This window comes from Crinia signifera, chromosome 1 (genome assembly GCF_055691185.1).
Source record: "Crinia signifera chromosome 1, ASM5569118v1, whole genome shotgun sequence".
In the NCBI taxonomy this organism is placed as follows: Eukaryota; Metazoa; Chordata; class Amphibia; order Anura; family Myobatrachidae; genus Crinia; species Crinia signifera.
In genome coordinates, this window is record NC_139217.1 from 149490249 (window position 1) to 149510330 (window position 20082).

At 40.6% G+C, this 20082-nt stretch overlaps 1 protein-coding gene across 7 annotated transcripts in view; it reads left to right on the top strand.

The window, feature by feature from the left end:
• The window catches only part of RUFY3 (RUN and FYVE domain containing 3), a 119378-nt gene that overhangs the window by 46010 nt on the left and 53286 nt on the right, over positions 1-20082 (top strand). For all 7 annotated transcript variants that reach the window (XM_083174541.1, XM_083174542.1, XM_083174561.1 and 4 more), the window contains 5 exons: positions 12418-12591; positions 13549-13666; positions 16598-16699; positions 18630-18753; positions 18956-19017. In XM_083174541.1, the coding sequence (XP_083030667.1) occupies positions 12418-12591; positions 13549-13666; positions 16598-16699; positions 18630-18753; positions 18956-19017 (580 nt within the window). The remainder of the gene's footprint in view (positions 1-12417; positions 12592-13548; positions 13667-16597; positions 16700-18629; positions 18754-18955; positions 19018-20082) is intronic.

Here is a 20082-nt window from a genome sequence, read left to right on the forward strand (position 1 = left end):
AGCCCTGCTCGCTGTTGCCGCTCGCCCACAGCATTGAATACACCCCTATATCTTGATTCTCATTTTTTAAGTTATGAGGTTGGGCAGTGATTTAGCAAAATATTAATGACAGTAGGGCACCTTTTAATATGGTGTTGAAAAGATTAAAGAGTTCTGTCTACTTTGAGAATCATTCAAGGCTTATCAATAAAAAACTATTGTATTTCTATAAACTTTCATGTAAATTAATCCCAGGTTATTAAACAAACCTATTACAGTCATGCTGTTTGAGGTCTCGTACACGTGTGTGATGACCTAAGCACTCAAAGGGGGAGATGCATGAAACCTTTCAGAGAGAGAATGTGGATAATTTGCCCATAGTAACCAATCGGCTTCTGTCATTTCATAGCCTGTGCTAGATAAGATAGGTTGCCATAGGCACTTGTTCCACCTTATTATTGGGTTGATAAATTTCCCCCAAAATAGTAAATTTAGTGTTTGTTATATCACCCTGCATATTTCAAAATCTGAGCAGTTCCTCTTCTCTGCCTGAGTTGTCTCTCACTGCTGTGGTGCTTCTAGCACAGTGTGGTCTGTATTTCAGTACTGATCTACAGACCAGACCTGGGCTAGAAATACCACAGCAGAGAGCAACACTCCAGACAGGGAAGAAGAACTTCATGACTTTTGAAAGATGTAGGGTTCTAGAATGAACAATAAGATAAATGTATAGCTAGCTTTCAAGCTTTCACACCGGTCTTTGTCATGGGGGGGGGGTGTCTCGATTTCTCCTTTCATTAAAACAAGTCTCATCCTTATGGCAAAAGTAAGATTTCAGTCTTTAATAAATCACACCTGTTTTTCTTTTTGAGGAGGCAGATATTTTTGTGATCTGGTGAAATATTTAGGAAGGATCTTTAGGGATCTAGTGGTAGGTTATGCCTACACTGAGTACACATGTAGACTTATCTGTCCAATCTGTGTGGTGGGAACAAAAATCTGGTGATATGTGGGAGCAAATAACATTGACCATTTGCTCCCAAATGCTGGAAAAAAACTTTATTTTATAAAATGTATACGGCTGTGTAATGATAGACCTAATTGTTTTGGTACTCAGCAGCAGAATGCCTGTATGAACTATGCTCATATAGTTCCCAAGCACTGGAGTTATACTGTATAGTGTTTTTACTAGTTTATTTAGATTTTATTTTCCTCTTAAAGGTTTTCATTCTTCATAATTTACACACAGGTAAAACCGTGATCCACCTGCACTTTGTTTCATCTTTTTAATTAAGATATTTGTTGTTAAATGTTTAACATACTTAAATCTATTAAATGGGAGTCACCCGAGGAAAACAGCCTTTTTTTGTTTTATTAAACAGTCTAAAAACCTTTTCATGAGTCGCTGTGATCAGTGGGGTCAGACTGACAGTGGAGATCCAGCCTGCTTTTCTATAATCTGACTTCTGTTTAAATGCAGACTAAAAATTATGTTCTATATTTGGACATGGATTATTAATTATTATTACAGGTTGAGTATCCCGTATCCAAAATGCTCGGGACCAGGAGAATTTTGGATAACGGATTATTCCGTATTTCGGAATATTTTAATATTTCAATTATGTATTTTGAAGTATCTTGCATGTATGCTGTATAAACACATAAAATACACACAAATATATTTTATTACCACATAAAATACACACAAATATATTTTATTTGTTCAAAAAACAAGGTTTCAAAACATGAAAAAAAATTGTGTACTATCTCAGATATTGAATTTGAATGCCAAGCAATCATTTTCTTGTACATATATAGTGCCAGTTACATATCATGTCACCAGTAGTGCTGTTACAAATGTCCCCAGTGAGTTTTTAGCAAAAAAAATATTTTTTTTCACTTTCTGGAATGTCCGTATTTCGGAATAATTCGGATAACGGATACTCGGATACGGGATACTCAACCTGTATTATAATTATTAATATTATTTATTAATAAAGTTATCCACAGTTTTTATCTCTCTGCTGTTTTATGGTGCAGTATAAGAATTGTGCAATTTATTTATAATACTATGCACTCTGGAATTGAAAATTTGAGTATAAAACTGCTGCTTTAAAAATCACATTTGCTGGAGAAAATGGTTGCCAGCAAAAAGGCTTGTTTTTCCCTTTACCATACATTTTTAAACTAGTAAGCCCTCTCAAAGTAAAGGCGTCGAAAGCTAGTCTGCTACCTTGTGTTTGCCTCTGTGTTTGCATGTGTGGGAGAGATGTAGTGTCACTCGGTGCCAACAGATGGCAGTGTTTTGGAGACACACAAAACGGACACCAGACATATATATATATATATATATATATATATATATATATATATATATATATATATATATATATATATATATATATATATATATATATATATATATATATATATATATATATATATATATATATATATATATATATATATATATATATATATATATATATATATATAAATAAGAATCTTTGGGGCACAAATCGTCTTTTGTTCATTCTTACACATTACCCCTTTTCTTTTTATATTCACAAAATGGTATTAAACCCCAAATACCACCCTTGAGTATTTTGTAAATATGAAAAAGTACAAAACGGTACTTGTTTTCTAGAACGACGCCTATATTTTCTACGTGCGCAAACGTAGTGAAATCGCATCGCATGGGCCATTTTAGTGCCGTACGATGTGATTTTTTAAATTTTTTTTAATGTAATTTATTCAGTGGTCTGTGTGCCCCAGGGGATCGCATCGCACCTCTGGCAAAATCGCATGCGATTTTATAGGGTGTGCGATGCCATTACATTAGCTATACAATGATATGATTGTATGACATGCAATGATGTTATACGCACCCCCCACACACACACACACACACACTATCCACGCCACCCCGAAGCGTGGTAAGTGGCGGCCGAACGCGCCCTCTGACGTTTTCATACCCCACTATCCACGTCGGTGTGGATTTGATTTTATATAGTGTGACGAGCGCAGCGAGCCACGAGCCCGAAGCGTGGCAAGCGGATGCGGATAACTTTACATGTATTCCGCATCCCCCCCGCGGGGCTCGCTGCGCTCGCCACACTATATAAAATCAACACCACGTCGACGTGGATAGGGGGGGTATGAAAAAGTCGTACGACGCCGCAGCTCGCCATGCTTCGGGGTGCCATGGATAGGTGGGGGGGGGGGTGCGGAAAACATCATTGTATGTCATACAATCATATAATTGTATAGCTAATGTAATGGCATCGCACACCCTATGAAATCGCATGCGTAAAACATCATTTTATAACATACAATAATATTATTGTATACCTAATATTACATGAAAAAATCTCATCGCACGGGACTACAATGGTCCATGCGATGCGATTTCCCTACGCAGAATACCCCACTAAGCAAATAGCTTAGTGGGCGCCGTTCTAGGGAACAAGTACCTACAAAACTTTGTTTTAGACTGCTTCCATGTTTGCTGATTTTGGGGCTTCTGTAATGTACTGCATTTAATTTAAAGTGCAAAAAAAATTGGTAAATCCTAAAAATGTTCTTTTATCTGCAAATTAATATTTGCTTATTTTTATAAATGCTATGAATGACTTCTGGTGCAGGTTAAGTATCCCTTATCTGGATATGTGTTATCTAAATTATAACGAAAACCATAGTTTCTGGAATGTACTTATATCTATAACTGGCAAAAGGTGGACATGTAGGAAAAGTCAACACCTCAAAAGGGTGACATGTTTTTCAAATTTTTGAAAAACATGCTGAGCATGCGGACCCCCAATCAGTGTACCAGAGTCCCCTTGCATGGTTTGCATAACTCGCCATGTTTCAGGCCAGGTGCCTCACGTGGCGCACTCCAATCGGATTCCCCCGGGGGTGGCTAAAAATACAGAAATGAAAACATTTGCATAAAACTTCTGTCCACCTAGACATAGTCAGCCATATGGATACCATTTTAAATAATGTATCATAAATCCCAGATCTGATTATAGTGTGAAGTTGACCTGTTTTAGAGTCACTTTATGACCTAGAAATATGCCATTTTCCTCTGCCTCCGCCATGGCAGCCATCATGAATGGGTTTCTCCCTGCTGGGTAGTGCTTTTGGAAAGGAAAAAAAGACCTCTGGATCCTATAAGAAGACTCCTCCTCCATACACCAGTGTCTTTTTTTCCTTTCCGGGTAGTGCATGTGTGTGGACACCGGCTCACCTCAGGCTGCAGACTGTCGCTCCCTGCAGCTGCTGTGGCTTCATGCAGGGGAGAGGAAGAGCATGAGCTCTCATTATGCCGAATGCGGGCCCCATGGGGTAGCTGTGCGGCGGCGTCCAGGGGAGCGATGTATCAAGCCATGCAGGAGTTTGTTGCCGGCACGCGCTCCCCTGTCCCAGCTCTGTGCTAAGGGCGGGCGCCGGGTAGTGCGCGTGACGCGTCCCCAGGAGGAGGCGCGTCATTAGGGCGCGACTTCCGGTACGCGTCACGGAGTATAGCTGTAGCGGCGTTTGCCAGTGTCACGCTGTTCTCAGGCTGCGAGCGAGGGCTACACCGTCTGCGGGATGTGCTAACTGCTTGGGCTGGACTGTCAGGCGTGGCGAACTTAGCGGACGTTGGAGTGAGTTGTACCTATCGCTTGTATTATGTTTTCGTTACTGAATGGGCAGAACTTATTAGACGTGACTGTGTTTTTTAGAGAGCGCACTACCAATTATGGAGGAAGACAGGCAGTCTGGCATAAAAACTGGGTGAGCAGCGTGCTGGTGTAAGGGTGTCCACATGGTGTTGTTTTAAATAGTTCTTAGTGACTTGTTGGTGGTTGTCATTGTAGGTCTGAGTCTAGCAAGGATAAAGGGAAAAGCAAGCAGAAAAAATCTGCGCAAGGCAAATGCGCAACTTGTGACAAGATGCTGCCAGACAAACACATGGGGACTGTGTGTGAAGGCTGTAAGGCGTCTCAGTTATTTCCCCCGGCTCAAATGGCGAGCCTGGTACAGATGTTGAAAACGGCCCTGGCGGATACGTTCGCACCTAAGGAGGATCCGGGCAAAACACCCATTAAACGAAAAAGTTATGTGTTAAATGAGGATATAGATGATACAGCGGGTCAGTCGACCAGTGCTAATATACTTGGGGGCGACTTAGATGATGAAGAGGAGGATGATCCAGGGCAAGATAGGTTGGACGCAGACTTTAATGCCGACATGGTTGACAACCTTCTGGTCCGTATTTATAAAGCATTAAATATTGAGGACAAGCAGGAGGATGTAAGCTTGCAGGAAATGCTCTTTAAAGACAGGAAACAGAAAAGTAAAACGTTTCCCCTATCACAAACCCTGAAGGACATAATAACCGAAGAATGGAAGCAGCCAGACAAAAGAGTGGCTATTCCAGGGAAGGTGAACAAGATGTACCCCTTTGATAAGACACAGGTACTCTCATGGGAGGAGGCACCTAAAATAGATGCGGCGGTGGGGAGGCTGTCGAAAAAGACGACATTGCCACTTGAAGAGGCCAACGCCTTTAAAGATCCAATGGATCGGAAGATCGAGTTGGGCCTAAGAAAGCAACATCTAATTTCAGTGGCTTCCCTGAAAGCAGCGTCAGCAATGGCAGTAACATCCAGAATAGTAAGAGGCTGGTGCCAGCAGTTAGAAGGAGATATTCTGGATGACCTTGCAAGTTCTGAGCTGTTGAAAACTGTGCAAGATGTACAGTTCGCAGTAGAGTTTGTTTGCGAAGCATCTATGGATGCGGTAAGGCTGGCGGCCAGAGCAGGGGCAGCAACAGCCGCGACAGGAAGGGCACTATGGTTAAAACCATGGGCAGCAGACGTTCAGTCCAAGAATAAACTCCTGTCCATGCCGTTCCAGGGGGACTATTTGTTCGGCAAACAATTGGACGAACTAGTGGCTAAGATATCAGGGGGGAAATCTGTCTGGCTTCCCCAGGATAAGGGAGGCAGAAGAGTACCTCCGGCCAAGTTCGGAAGATTTCAGCCCCAAGACTACAGAGAGTCACGGGCATATAGACCAGGAAGGCCCTATAGAAGGGGATCCTGGGTCTCAAGGGGCAATTTTCGTGCCCAAAGAAATAGAGATAAATTCTCCTCCAAAAAGGAGGCACAGTGACGTCGGGTCACAAACAGTAGGGGCCAGACTGCTGAAATTTGCAAGCATTTGGTCCAGGACCACTGGAGACAAGTGGGTCCAAGAAGTGGTATCCTCCGGGTACAAAGTGGAGTTCAACAAAGTCCCCGGAGAGTTTTTTGTTCATTCTCCGATTCCCAAAAACAGGGAGGAGAGAAAAGCCTTATTAACAAGTTTACAAGAGATGCTGGAACAATAAGCCATCGAAAGTATCTAAGGTTCAGGCTGATGGGCACAAGTTATCAGTTCAACGCCCTACCATTTGGGCTGGCTACATCCCCGAGAACATTCACCAAGGTGCTAGTCGTGCTGGTAGCAGCACTAAGACAGAGCGGGATAAGATTGTTTCCTTACCTCGACGACATTCTAATAGTTGCAGACTCCGAGGAGAAGGCCCAAGAGCACACAGACAAGGTGGTGCGGTGCCTGTTGGAACACGGCTGGTTGATAAATCACAAAAAGAGCCAGTTGATTCCTGCTCAAGAACTGACATACCTGGGGGTAGTAGTCAATACAAAGGAGCAAAACATTTCCTTAACAGAAGTCAGAAGAAGAAAACTAGTGCAACAAGTAAAAAGCCTACAAAGAAGACGCGTTGTATCCTCACGAGGCTGCATGGAGGTGCTAGGCCTAATGTCATCAGCTATAGAGGTTGTCCCTTGGGCGAGGTTCCATACAAGGAAACTACAGAACTGTTTTCTTCTGCAATGGAACAAAAACTCAAAGGACTTGTCCCAAAGGATAGTCCTGTCCACAAAGGCCAAACAGGACTTAGATTGGTGGGCAGTAGAAGACAGGTTGATGGCAGGAAGATACTTTGGCACGAAGCAGCAGGTTACACTAACCACGGACGCCAGCGAAACAGGCTGGGGAGCAACCTTCAATCATCAGGTGGCTCAAGGAAAGTGGCAGCAAGATTGGAGGGAAGCTCACTCCAACCTGAGGGAAATGGAGGCAGTGGTCAGAGCCTGCAGGTGGTTTCAAAGTCAACTACAAGGGACAGAACTGATCGTGAGGACCGACAACCAGGCGGTAGTGGCCTATGTGAATCGGCAAGGAGGTACGCGAAGCAGAGCATTGATGGAGGTGGCCACCAAACTGTTCGAGTGGGCGGAAGGTCGGGTTCTGAGCATCACTGCAGTATATCTGGCAGGAAAAGAAAATGTGGTAGCAGACCAATTAAGCAGAATAGAATGCCTGCCAGGAGAATGGGGGCTCAACCAAATGGTATTCGAGAATCTGGCAGAAAGATGGGGATGTCCACAGTTAGACCTTATGGCTACGGCAGGAAACAGAAAAGTACCCAGGTTTTTTGCCAGGTTCTGGGAGCCACTGGCGGAACAAGTAGACGCACTTTCAGTGCCTTGGAACATAGAGAGGGCTTATGTTTTTCCCCCAATACCAATGATCCAGAGGCTGCTGAGGAAACTGCAGAGGGAGAAGATCGAGGTAATAACGATCCTGCCATACTGGCCTCGCAGAGCATGGTTCAATACGGTACAGAAGTTGGCAGTGGACGGTCCGTGGAGACTACCTTCGACCAAGGATCTACTAGTACAAGGAGAGGTATTCAAGCAACAGCCGGAATCGTGGAAACTGACGGCTTGGCTGCTGAAATCGGAAGTCTGAAAGCAAAGGGATTCAGTGAAGGAGTAGTGGATACCTTGCTTAAGGCAAGAAAGCTGGTAACCATGAAGGTATACTATAGAGTCTGGAAAAAGTATGCTTTCTGGGCGAAAGAAAATAGTAAGAATCCTCGTAGTGTGGTCACCGTACTTTCCTTCCTACAAGAAGGTCTGCGAATGAACCTCTCCCCAAGCACTCTGAAAGTGCAAGTTTCGGCTATATCATGCATCTTGGATTGGGACATAGCCAAGAACAGATATGTACAAAGGTTCATGCAGGCAGCGAAAAGAATTAAGCCAAGGGTAAGAAGTCCGATACCATCATGGGACTTGAACCTGGTACTAGGGGTTCTAACAGAATCACCGTTTGAGCCACTACAAGAGGTGGCCTTGAAATTTCTGTCATGGAAAGTATTGTTTCTAGTAGCCATGACCTCAGCTCGTAGAGTATCAGAACTCCAAGCGCTGTGGATAAAGGAGCCGTACTTCAAACTATATACAGATAGAGTAGTCTTGAGGACAAACCCAATGTTCGTGCCTAAGGTGGCGTCAGAATTCCATATCAATCAGGAAATCATACTGCCTACGTTCTGTACAAATCCTACGAATAGTAAAGAAAGCAGGTTACATTGCCTGGACTTGGTCAGAGCCCTGTCCATTTACAAGCAAAGGACGGCTGAGTTTCGTAGAGCCGACAATTTATTTATATTATCAGAAGGAGAAAGAAAGGGGCAAAGAGCCTCTAAGCAAACCCTATCAAGATGGATTAAGAGTTGTGTTCGACAAGCTTATGTCATAAGGCAGCAGGAGCCGCCTGAAGGGTTTAAAGCGCATTCAACGCGATCAATAGCGTCATCGTGGGCAGAGAAAGGATCTGCGTCACTAACAGAAATTTGCAAGGCTGCAGGGTGGTCCTCAGCCCACACATTTACAAAACATTACAGAGTGGACGTCTGGTCCTCTGCAGATGCCAAGTTTGGGAGGAAGATCCTCAGCGCGGCAGTAAACTAGGACGTGAAGAAACGTTCTTTCTGGAGTTATGAATTATGTGGCCGGTGGCCTGTTCTTATGTTATACGTGAGTATGACCCTCCCTATGAAATACAGTACTGCTTGGGCATGACCCATTCATGATGGCTGCCATGGCGGAGGCAGAGGAAATACCGGGTTATTACCTGGTAATGGGTTTTCCTCTACTCCGCCATGGCAGCGGTATTTCCCACCCTTAAAAAAAAAAAAAAAAAACTCTCGAAAAGGGGTGGGTTATGTGGAATAATGATGTTCGTTTGTTTTAAAGCTGAAAAAATATAAAGACACTGGTGTATGGAGGAGGAGTCTTCTTATAGGATCCAGAGGTCTTTTTTTCCTTTTCAAAAGCACTACCCAGCAGGGAGAAACCCATTCATGATGGCTGCCATGGCGGAGTAGAGGAAAACCCATTACCAGGTAATAACCCGGTATTTGTCCATATATGTAACAAGATCCTTATAAAATATTTATGGTTATATAAAAAAAAAAATGTGCTATTCACATACACAAAGCAAATAATCTGACAGCTGATATTTGTCTTTGTAGATGTGTACAGTTCCATTGGTTATACAAATAATATCACGTTCCTTTAGATCGGTTTGACAATTTTCTTTGACTTTGGATTGAAACAAAATAGAGAAATAGAGTAATCCTTTTCTAGGGAAGTCTGACAAACCATCCATGTGGAAGTTTGTGGTTGTGTGAACTACAAGGCTATTACATTCAGGACTGGCCTATGCTAACAGTCTGATCTCCTTATGGATAAAAGAAATGACTGTCTTGGACTTTAAAATCATAGTTTAAAGTCTGTTGTTGGCACTGCAGGTGCTGGTGCACTAGGTTCCCCCCTGTCTCTAGAACCACTCATTTTTGGTCTCTGGTGCATCTTCTTAGTCTTCTAGCTGAAAAAGAGCTTCCCACACATAGAAAGGGTTTCTTGTATGGCCATTATTCTTTTAACGGACTACATTTCCTGTTTGAAAATCAGACTGAACAGGTGTGAATTATACCATTTTTCCACCTGTATACTGGTTTAGCTGACCTGAGTCTGACCTGTCTCAAACTCTTCAGCCCACCTAAAACAGAGAGCTCCCCTGCTTTGAAGGAGATCTCAAAAGTTAATTTATGCACCCCTGTGAAATGTAATTTCAAAGGTCCTACCATGACCCTGTTCATCTGGTCACCCCCCAAATGCTTGCTACTATCATTCAGTCTGTGTGTGTGTGATTCCTCTGTGCAAGAAGCATGCAAATCCATCCTTGCGCGAGCACCGCACAGCTTTAATGCATGTGTAATGGATAACAATTGCTCTACTTGCGGCTGTTAACTCCGCATCTGAAGTCTGGCCCTCCTGTGCATGTTGATTTGCTAGAGCACCCTTTTGTGTACACTCTGTAAAATGCATGTACTCTTGGCACTTTTTAGAGATTTTTATACAGGCACAGTAACAGAAAAATGCTCAACTATGTGAACATCGGGATTGCGTGCGACTCTGAATCAGTCTCAAATTGTTTAGGCCAATTTAGAATGGTCACGCCGTACTTTGTGTGAAGTACCATAACAGAATTGTATTTGACACTGCTAAACAGAACTTATTTTACTTCAGTATAGTTGTTTTAGAAATGGCTTCACATTTGTTTTTGGTTCCAGTGATTTTTAAGTACTTTTAATCTAAACTTAATTGCAGCGTTTGAGTCTTTTAATAACAGTGTTGCTGGGATGCTGGGCAGTAATTAAGTGAACTATGGCACTTCTGTATTAAGGGAAACAATGTCCAATTTATCTGAATACTCTGTGATGGTGTAATTAAGGGAACAGAAATATACATTCTTTACCATGAGCACAGACAGAGAGAGAGGTGAATGGGCTCTGTATAAATTCCCAGCAAGTACCGGTAATCTCATTAATGGGGGTTCTCTTGCTGTAGACACTGTTTCTGTAATGTCTGCTCAAGTACTCAGTTTTGTCTTCTCGTTGATGAAGCCAAAATCTGATCTTAGTTCGTCGATTATCAGTTTTGGTGCCCCATCGTCTTGTGGGAGGATTGAACTGACCGATATTCTTGCAAAAGGTAAACTGATTCTTCCATAGAAGCGAGTGCCATTCTGCTTAGCATTTCCTTTTTAGACACCATGTAGTGCTTTTTCTGTAATGTAACTATAGATCTATGGCTACACCTCTAGGAATAGTAATGTATGTTTTGAATCCGGGTTCAGTACCACCCCAAAATATTTACTAGCTTTGAGCCTTTATTTGAAAAATGTAAAGTAAATAAATATGCACATGTGTTGTGCTTATGTGGACTTTTTTTAACTACACTTGAGTTGTAATTATTTCCCACAAAGTTTTTGAACCTCAAAGCATTTTTTTTTGTAAATAAATAAAAGTGCTGATTTTATTATAATTCAGTAGTACATTTAATGTTGCATTCGTTTTTGATTTTATATTGAGGTAGTTGCTCGAATTAGACAGCAGTACTTTTACAGAAGATCTGTGTTAACCCTTTCAGGTCTATCATCTAGTCAGGCTCAACAGCCATAGCGCCATCAGCAGATCCAATGGTGAGCCACTTTAGAATAAGAACATTAACATTGTTCAACATTCAATGTAGACTATTTTTGAATAAAAAAACAAACAGATATTAATTTTAAACATTTAAATCAGACTGAATTGCGAAAAAAAAATCTGGACTGCAAAGGGTTAAGATTGCTAATAGTGCAGTTCATGGCCTAGACTCTTCCCTGAGATAAGAGTTTATAAAATGTTTCATCTCAATGTCCTAGGAAAATGAGGTTTGCAACAATAATTTTATGTGCTTTTTATCGAACATAACCAAACACATTCACCAAAATGTAACCAGTTAACATGTGGTCATTCTCTAACAGGTGGGTAGTATGTGAGTTTTTTAAATGGGTACTCACAGCAACTCCGGGTTACAGGATCAGCTGTAGATGGTGCTGTAACTTTTTTACTGTACTGTAAAAATTAATTATTATATTGAGTATCAGAAGTGCTTATTCCTTAGAGAAGCATTACAGCCATACAGTCTACTCAACACATAATTGGTACGATGATGTAATATACAGTCCTGGTGCAGATTTTCTTTAGATTGTGTTTTATGCCCACCCCATCACCACATGCTGTTAAATTCTCTTAATGCGCAATGATGGCTTATACATAACATATAAAGCATATAGATATTGTACTGCTTTAATCATCAGTAAATGTTAACCTAAATAAGTGTGCTTTGGTTATTGGCAAACAGTACATATACAGGGAGATGCTTCCGCTACTGTCAGGAGGCACAGGCTTAGTGCAGCAGGAACCAGGTTGGAACTGTGATCAGGCTGCACATTAGTTTGCGTTCCTGATTATTTCTGTACTAGCTGCTTAGCATAAAATGTGTGTTCTGAGCATGATGCTTCCACAATTACTGATTTATTATGTATTATTTAAGTGTCCTAAACCAGCATAAACCATAAATATTGCTTTTAGCGCTGCCGATCATGAACTCATCAACTTTGACACCTCTCTGTTGATTCATATGTTTTGTGTACGTTGTTTTTTTTTCCAGGTTTTTAAAGTGTCATTTATTTATTTTCTAGATCCCAATTATCTCATGGCCAACGAACGCATGAACCTCATGAATATGGCGAAGTTGAGTATAAAGGGTTTAATTGAGTCTGCTCTGAATCTTGGTCGAACACTGGACTCTGACTATGCGCCTTTGCAGCAGTTCTTTGTGGTAATGGAACACTGTCTGAAACATGGATTAAAAGGTAGGAACATCTTCACTTTGTGTTTGTCATGCTATAAAACAAAATGCTATTATTGCCATCAGGTTTGCCATAGGCTAGTTTAAATGGTTAGACAGGGAGTTATGGAAGGATAATGATTAGATTAATCTCTACTGTAATATCAACAACATAAGTAAGCAGAGTAATTTGTACAGTTGCTCTGTTTTTAAATCTGCCCACTATCTTGTTAATATAACATTTAGGGGGAGATGTGTCAATGCTTGTAGAGTGATAAAGTATTATCCAAGTGGCTCCGTCCATTTTTTCAAACACTGCTTTTAAAATGGCAGTACGAAGCCGATTGGTATGTTCTTTCTCTCCAAGCTTGAATATACCAACCCCTTAGTAGTGTTCATTCTAGGATTTTTTTTTTTTTAGGACATGGTGCTGACCATCGGGCAGGGCACTTTTTTCAGTCTGGAGGGCACATTTTATATTAGAAATTTACATTACAAACACACACACAAAAAAACATATATATAAGATTGCACATTGCACTAGGATTACGCCCATTAAACATAGTCATACTCTGCTATGCCCATTACATATTCTGTCGTAATGACAATTAAACATTATGGCACACACTGTAATACCTCTTACACATTATACTGTACCACACACCATAATGCCCATTCCACATGATGGCATACACCGTAATACCCATTACACATGATGGCACACACCGAAAGTTCTCAAAAAAAGGGCAGGGGACATTTTGAGTTTTTAAAAATAGGCAGGGTGTAGCATCCTGCAAAAGAAGCTTAGACGGAACACTACTCTGTCAATTGCATGGCTTATAGTGTCTGCAGTCTCTATTACTTTTTGCAGCTGCTCAGAATTTCAACTCCCTCTTTCAACAGTCACTTGCAAGAGACCAGAGAGAGAGTTCATCCTGCTGTATTCTATATAGAGGTTAAATCTCTGTTTATTGTATGTTAGGAAAGAAAACGTTTCTAGGACAGAATAAGTCATTCTGGGGACCACTGGAACTTGTGGAGAAACTTGTACCTGAAGCATCGGAGATCACAGCTAGTGTGAAGGACCTGCCTGGGCTCAGGTAAGTGGCATTTTGCGTAACTGCAGCTTCGATATTTCCTACATTTAAAACACGCTACCTATACAGCAGAATAGCTGGGTAGGGAATTGGCTATATAAATAGAAATGGCTATATAAATAGAAATTCCCAAAATATAGATAAAAGGTAGTGCTTGCCTCTCTATCTATACAGCTGCAGATCTTAGGTGTGTTTGTGAGCACACACCCCTAAAATGATGGAGCTCTGTTACACACCGATTTCTACATATGTAGCAAAAAGCTTTCAATGAGAGATACTGCGCTTCATATTTAATATTCAATATTACCAAAACAATAAGCAATAAATATTGCAGAATGAGTTGCTCAATTCTGTATATATTCAAAATAATGGCATTTTCTCTAAAAAAAAAAAATAATTAGATGTATTTAAAATATACAGATGGCCGCCTGTAATAAAATATTAAAATTACTTACATAAATTAAAATTACTTACATAAATGTGGTTATCTTCAAATAGGAAGGTGCACCTTTAAATAAATAATCTTTTTCTTTTTGAATACTCCTCTTATGTGTAGGTAACTAGATGCATATCTATTAAATTCATCCAGGTATGTATACCTGCCCTGTGTCTGTATACGGGTATTTGGTTTAAACGGAATATTATCTACCTTCTAAACTTACCCATTTCCATGTGCTGACAGACTGGACGCATTCTTTGTCCTATTTTAAATATTGTTTTTTGTTTGTTTTTTAAATATGTTTATTGGTGAATCATGATACAGAATAGAAATAGCTCCATAAATTGAAAAAAATCAGTTGTTTTGCGGTGAAAAAGTTGTGAGAAGATGTAAAGTTAAAGGGAAAAGAAAGAGACCAAGAGGTATAAAAGGAAGAGAATAGAGGTAGGAAGGAAGGTGGGAAGAAAAAAAAAAGGAAAGGGAAAAAGGAGGGTCCTCGATGAAATATGATGATAGCAGAGATATGAGATATATTAAAAATATATTGGGGGACAGTCAACAAGGCTCGGTATCATATACTGAAAGGGGAGGTGGTCCGCTGGAGGGGCCCAAGGCATCCATACTGAGTTTAATTTTTTGGAGGAGTGTTTAAGGATGCTCGTCATATACTCCATGCGGTACACGTGCCATATGCGGGATATTATGCCGCATGGAGGGAGCCCCCAGCTTTTTCCAATCCATCGCGATTTGGCAGGTGGTCGCAGAGACCACATGACGTAACATTTTGTTTTGGGGCTTGGATAGGGTTGGGACATCCAGTGGTAAAAGAAAATATTTGGGGTATTTTGGAATGGGTGCAAGTAGTAGATTTTCTATATATTGGATGAACTCCTTCCATAGATCTGCTATCTTAGGGCATGTCCGCCAGATGTGCATGAATGATCCTGCGGCACTGCATCCTCTCCAACATCTGTCTGATACATTGGGGTATATTTTGAGAAGTCTAGAGGGGACATAATACCACCTATAAAGCAGTTTATAGGTGTTTTCCTTAATTTTGACACATATAGAACGTTGCCCCATATCTCTGTCCAATCCTCATCACTTAGAGAACCATTTAATTCTGTACCCCAGGCCTTTTCAGAGGGTTGGGGGGTGGATTTATCAATGAGCAATGTGTATATAAGAGAGATTAGTCCTCTAATGTGGACTAAATATTGCTTTTTATAAAGAATTATTTCTTCATTATATATGACTGTCTTAAAGTAAAATACTTCTTAATAAAAAAAACTGTTTGATAACACAACATTGCCATTACATCATTTTGGTTTAGTATATTCCTTTACTGGGAGGGGGGAGGGGTTTATGCACAGAGTTCTATTCTTTTAGTCCTGTACGTTTTAGCACGGATATTTGTATCATATCTTCTAAACTCAGCAGAGAGCCACTACCAAGTATGATTTAAGCGTAGCTTCATTCACCCAAACATGTATTTTTATCCTTGCGCCGCTGCACGGGTTATCTCTAGGCCCGATGTATGTACAGCTCGGCGCCCTCTGTCGTATACCCCATCTTAGGACCGATGGGTATCCTTGTCCCGAGCAGGCAGTAGCTGGTTTCTCTGCTGTCGTGTGCGTAAAGGCAGTTAGTGGGCGGCTGTGAATGGAAAGTGCTGCTGTAGCCAATGGGAAGGGTTTACTAGTACCATCCAATGCTATACCAGATTGAACCATCTCCCAACCAGTTGTATAAACATTGGTCTAGAGATAACCTATGCAGGGTCAGCCTGCACATTGGCATAAGGATAAGATTTTGGCATACACTTGATCTGTTCAGGTTGACCAAAAAAAATGATCTGTATATGCTTCTTTATCAAATTGCCATTGGTAAATAGCTATAATATATAGCTATTATATATAACAAATGCACACACCACTGCCTGGATAGGATCCGGACAACGGGTCTACACCTCAAAGGTCCACAACCATTAGGTCGACATGCAAAAGTGTTGACACAAGCATCAGGTCGACATGGGGAAGGTCGGCAATGAAAATGTCGACATGGGTTTTTTCTTTTTTTTTCGGGGGGTGCCGACAGGTGGTATTTCATGCCCTACCATCCACTAGGGCGTGGTGGGAGAATAAAATAGTGTGCCAAGTGTAGCGAGGCTCCGTGCCTGCAGCATAGCGAGCCATGCGAGGGGACAGGGTGCTACATTTTAGTGTCCATGTTGACATTTTCAACAAAAAAATGTTAAAAAACCCATGTCGACCTTCCCCATGTTGACCTAATGATTGTGTCGACCTTTTAGAATGTAGACCTTTTTGCATGTCGACCTAATGGTGTTGATCTAATGATTGTCAACCTTTTTGGTGTAGACCCCTTGTCCCACACCTGCCTGGATTAAGAAATTATTCCAAAAATGGCCAGTGTTTCTGTGGTCTTATAAATGTTGTAGATTGGATTTTTTTAATTAACTGATATTTCATTGGCAGGACACCTGTGGGCAGAGGCCGGGCCTGGCTTCGTTTAGCACTGATGCAGAAAAAACTTTCCGAGTACATGAAAGCCCTTATCAATAGAAAAGATCTCATGAGGTAATATGGCAAATTTAATTCCTTCTTTTTTGATTAGAGGTGTTCCTGGATTTATGGTTCCCTTACAGACTTTTCCAGGCACGTGTGTGTCTGTGCTCATCTGGTCTGTATATTTATCACTCATGCTGAATGACCAGGTATCTGTATAAATAAGGTTATCTGACGGAATTTATGAGATCTACAACAGTAACAATGAGCTTTCTGAGCAATGCTAGATGGATCAGATGGTTAAGATCTAGTAAGATCGCTTAGAAAATACCCCTTAATCGATACGTAAATTCCAATCTCATGGTGCTGGTGAACATCAGATGTTTTAGTCTCCTACACACTGATATTACCAGAGTGTTTAAAAGTCAGACTGTCAACTACAAAGCATTGCCATGCTAAGTTCTATTTTCTATTGCAACTTCCTTGTATTTTTTTAAATCAATAACTGAAGAGGTTTGAGCAGGATGGCTGAACAGGAAGTAGACAGCATATCGGTAATACCCCTTTCACACATCCATGGAAATCCCCATGTTTTTCCACACATCAAACAGGTATCTTTTATTTTTTTTTGTGTTGGTGTAAGCAAATGACCTTGCTTCCAACCACAGTCATGGAATGGAGACCCAGGCATTTGCCACTTCTTAGACCCAGCAAATTTCCAGGTCACATGTCTGAAAGCAGCATAATTGAATAGGCAATAAACCCAGGTAACCATATCTTTGCAAATACAGGTTGAGTATCCCTTATCCAAAATGCTCGGGACTAGAAGAATTTTTGATACCTGATTATTCCGTATTTCAGAACATTTTTATATTTCATTAAGGTATCTTGCATTTGTGTTTTATAAACACATGAAATACACACACATATTTTATTTGTGCATGAAACAAGGTTTCAAAACCTGAAACAAAGTTTGTGTCCTATCTCAGACACTTAATTGGAATGCCAAGCAATCATTTTATTGCACATATTTAGTGCCAGTAACCTATCATGTCCCCAGCAGTGCCAGTTACATATCATGTCCCCAGCAGTGCCAGTTACATATCATGTCCCCAGTGGTGCTGTTACAGATGTCCCTAGTAGTGCATAAAGCAAAAAATAAAAAGTACATTCTTGAGACTATGGTTTTCGGAATAATTTGGATACCTGATATTTGGATAAGGGATACTCAACCTGTATCGGCAACAACAATCTCAGTATTTCTATTATTATGCAGTTTACAAATCTCATTGCTAATACTTTTCAGTGTGCTCAGGGAAATCCCCCCCCCCCCCCCTGTATTTAGTATGACCCCTCCCTTTCATGCACCTGAGAATTATTAATAAATTGAGCAGCTACCATTTTATAATGCTGTTTTCATAAAGGCATGTAAATGATGTAATGCAAGATGGAATACGCCTATATATGCGGGATAACCTCATGAAAACAAATTGAGTTGACTGTTAGGCTGAGAGTACTTAGACATTAAATGCGACTAATTATGACTCCACTGGTGGCTTTTCCTGGATCCGTGCACTGCTTTCAAATGCAGAATTTGAACTGATGTACAATGAAAATGTCCTGGACACAAAAAACGAGGAAGCAGTCGCACAGTGCAGTAAGACAGTGTCTGAAATGATTCACCGCTACACAGATGGGTCCCGCATATTGATTAGTACTTAGGTGATGTATTTACAACAGGGAAATGGTACCGTGTGGAGTAACAATGGGGCTAGAGAGGCAGCTGTGCTTTATAGTCCTAGACATTGCTCACTAATGTACAGCAAAATGCCAAGCTGGGCATATTTGGTCACATTTGGTCACATTGTACAAACATTTTAAATCATTAACGGGTTGTATGTAGATGGGACCTAGATCTTAAAGCAGAATATATATGTGAATGATCAGATATATTTTACAATGATAAAGTCAATTTCATATTTTCTTTTCTTGTTTATTTTAGTGAATTTTATGAGCCCAATGCACTAATGATGGAAGAGGAAGGCGCCATCATTTCTGGGCTTCTGGTTGGGCTCAATGTGATTGATGCTAATTTTTGTATGAAAGGAGAAGACCTAGATTCTCAGGTGTGTGCTTAACTGGTATCCTGAAGTTCCAGAGGAAGTAAAGTATACTCAATATGACTCAGGGCAGTTTGTATAGCTTGTCATGTAATTCAGACTGTATTATTTCTAGATGACTACCAAAAGTTTTATTCTAATGCAATTATTGCAGCCATTATGTACTAATCTCGTATTTTTCTTTCTTGTTTTTTTGTTGAATTTTTAGGTTGGAGTAATTGATTTTTCAATGTACCTAAAGGAAGGCCCCATAACCAAGTGCAGTGAAGGGTAAGTACAATGTAACCTTTTATATACTGAAGCTGGTAGTAAAATCTCAGTCATTTTGCGTTCAGAAATCAGTTTTCACTGCATGTATTTACATGGTTCCATTATGTTGGGCATGACGATGGAGATCCTACATTGTGATCATTATTACTGATTTGTAAAAATGGCTACAGTATTGGTGAAGTTAAAATTCCAATTGAGGTCTGCAAGCTCCCCTAATGTAGCTGTTCCTGCTCTAATAATGTCTAGGCCAATATGGCCAAATGAGGGCACTTACCAATAATATAGAAGGACAATGTTAATCAGCCCAATCAGTTTACGGCCCACAGGCCAGAGGTTCCCCACTCCTGCCATAAAGGACAATGGTTACATCTGGATGAGAGTGAAAATCACTCTGAAATGAAGGGTTAACAACTCTATACAGCACAAATATTGAGGTCCTTTTTTCTTGACAACAATAAACAGATCAACATGTGACCAGCCATGGGCAAATTCCTGAGTGGATTTAATCTTCCTGTGTTTGGTTACACTTTTATTTTGCAGTTTTTTTCAGTTTAACACCAGACAAAATGAGTTATTTTTTTACATAAAATACATCCTATGCATCTGTGTGTACGAAGTATTGCAAATATTGAACCAAAAAAAATGATGTAAAAAATGTTTGTATCAATTTGTGTGCGCACCATCAGAAATATAAATGGGTCACTAAACCCCCAAAACACTATTATTTTCAGATATGAACCTCGATAGCAAAAGGGAATGTGCAGTGTTGATATTCCACTGTAACTCTGTTCCCCTCTCCTCCCCTGCTGCCTAAGGGACAGCAAAGGCTCCTCTTATATCTCGAAGAGGGTTTTTTGGGGGTGACTGGTCGCACAGAAATTATCGAGGAGTATTTAAAGCAGCCCCCTAAATAAGCATTGACGGTTAATCAGACATATGTCAATTAGGGGTGTGCTACCACTGGACACAGCAGAGTTGCAAAACAAGGGGGGAAAGGAGGAGTGTCTCGGTGTGGTGCACCTACAAAGTTTTAATAAAATATAACCTTTAATTGTTATTTTCTAA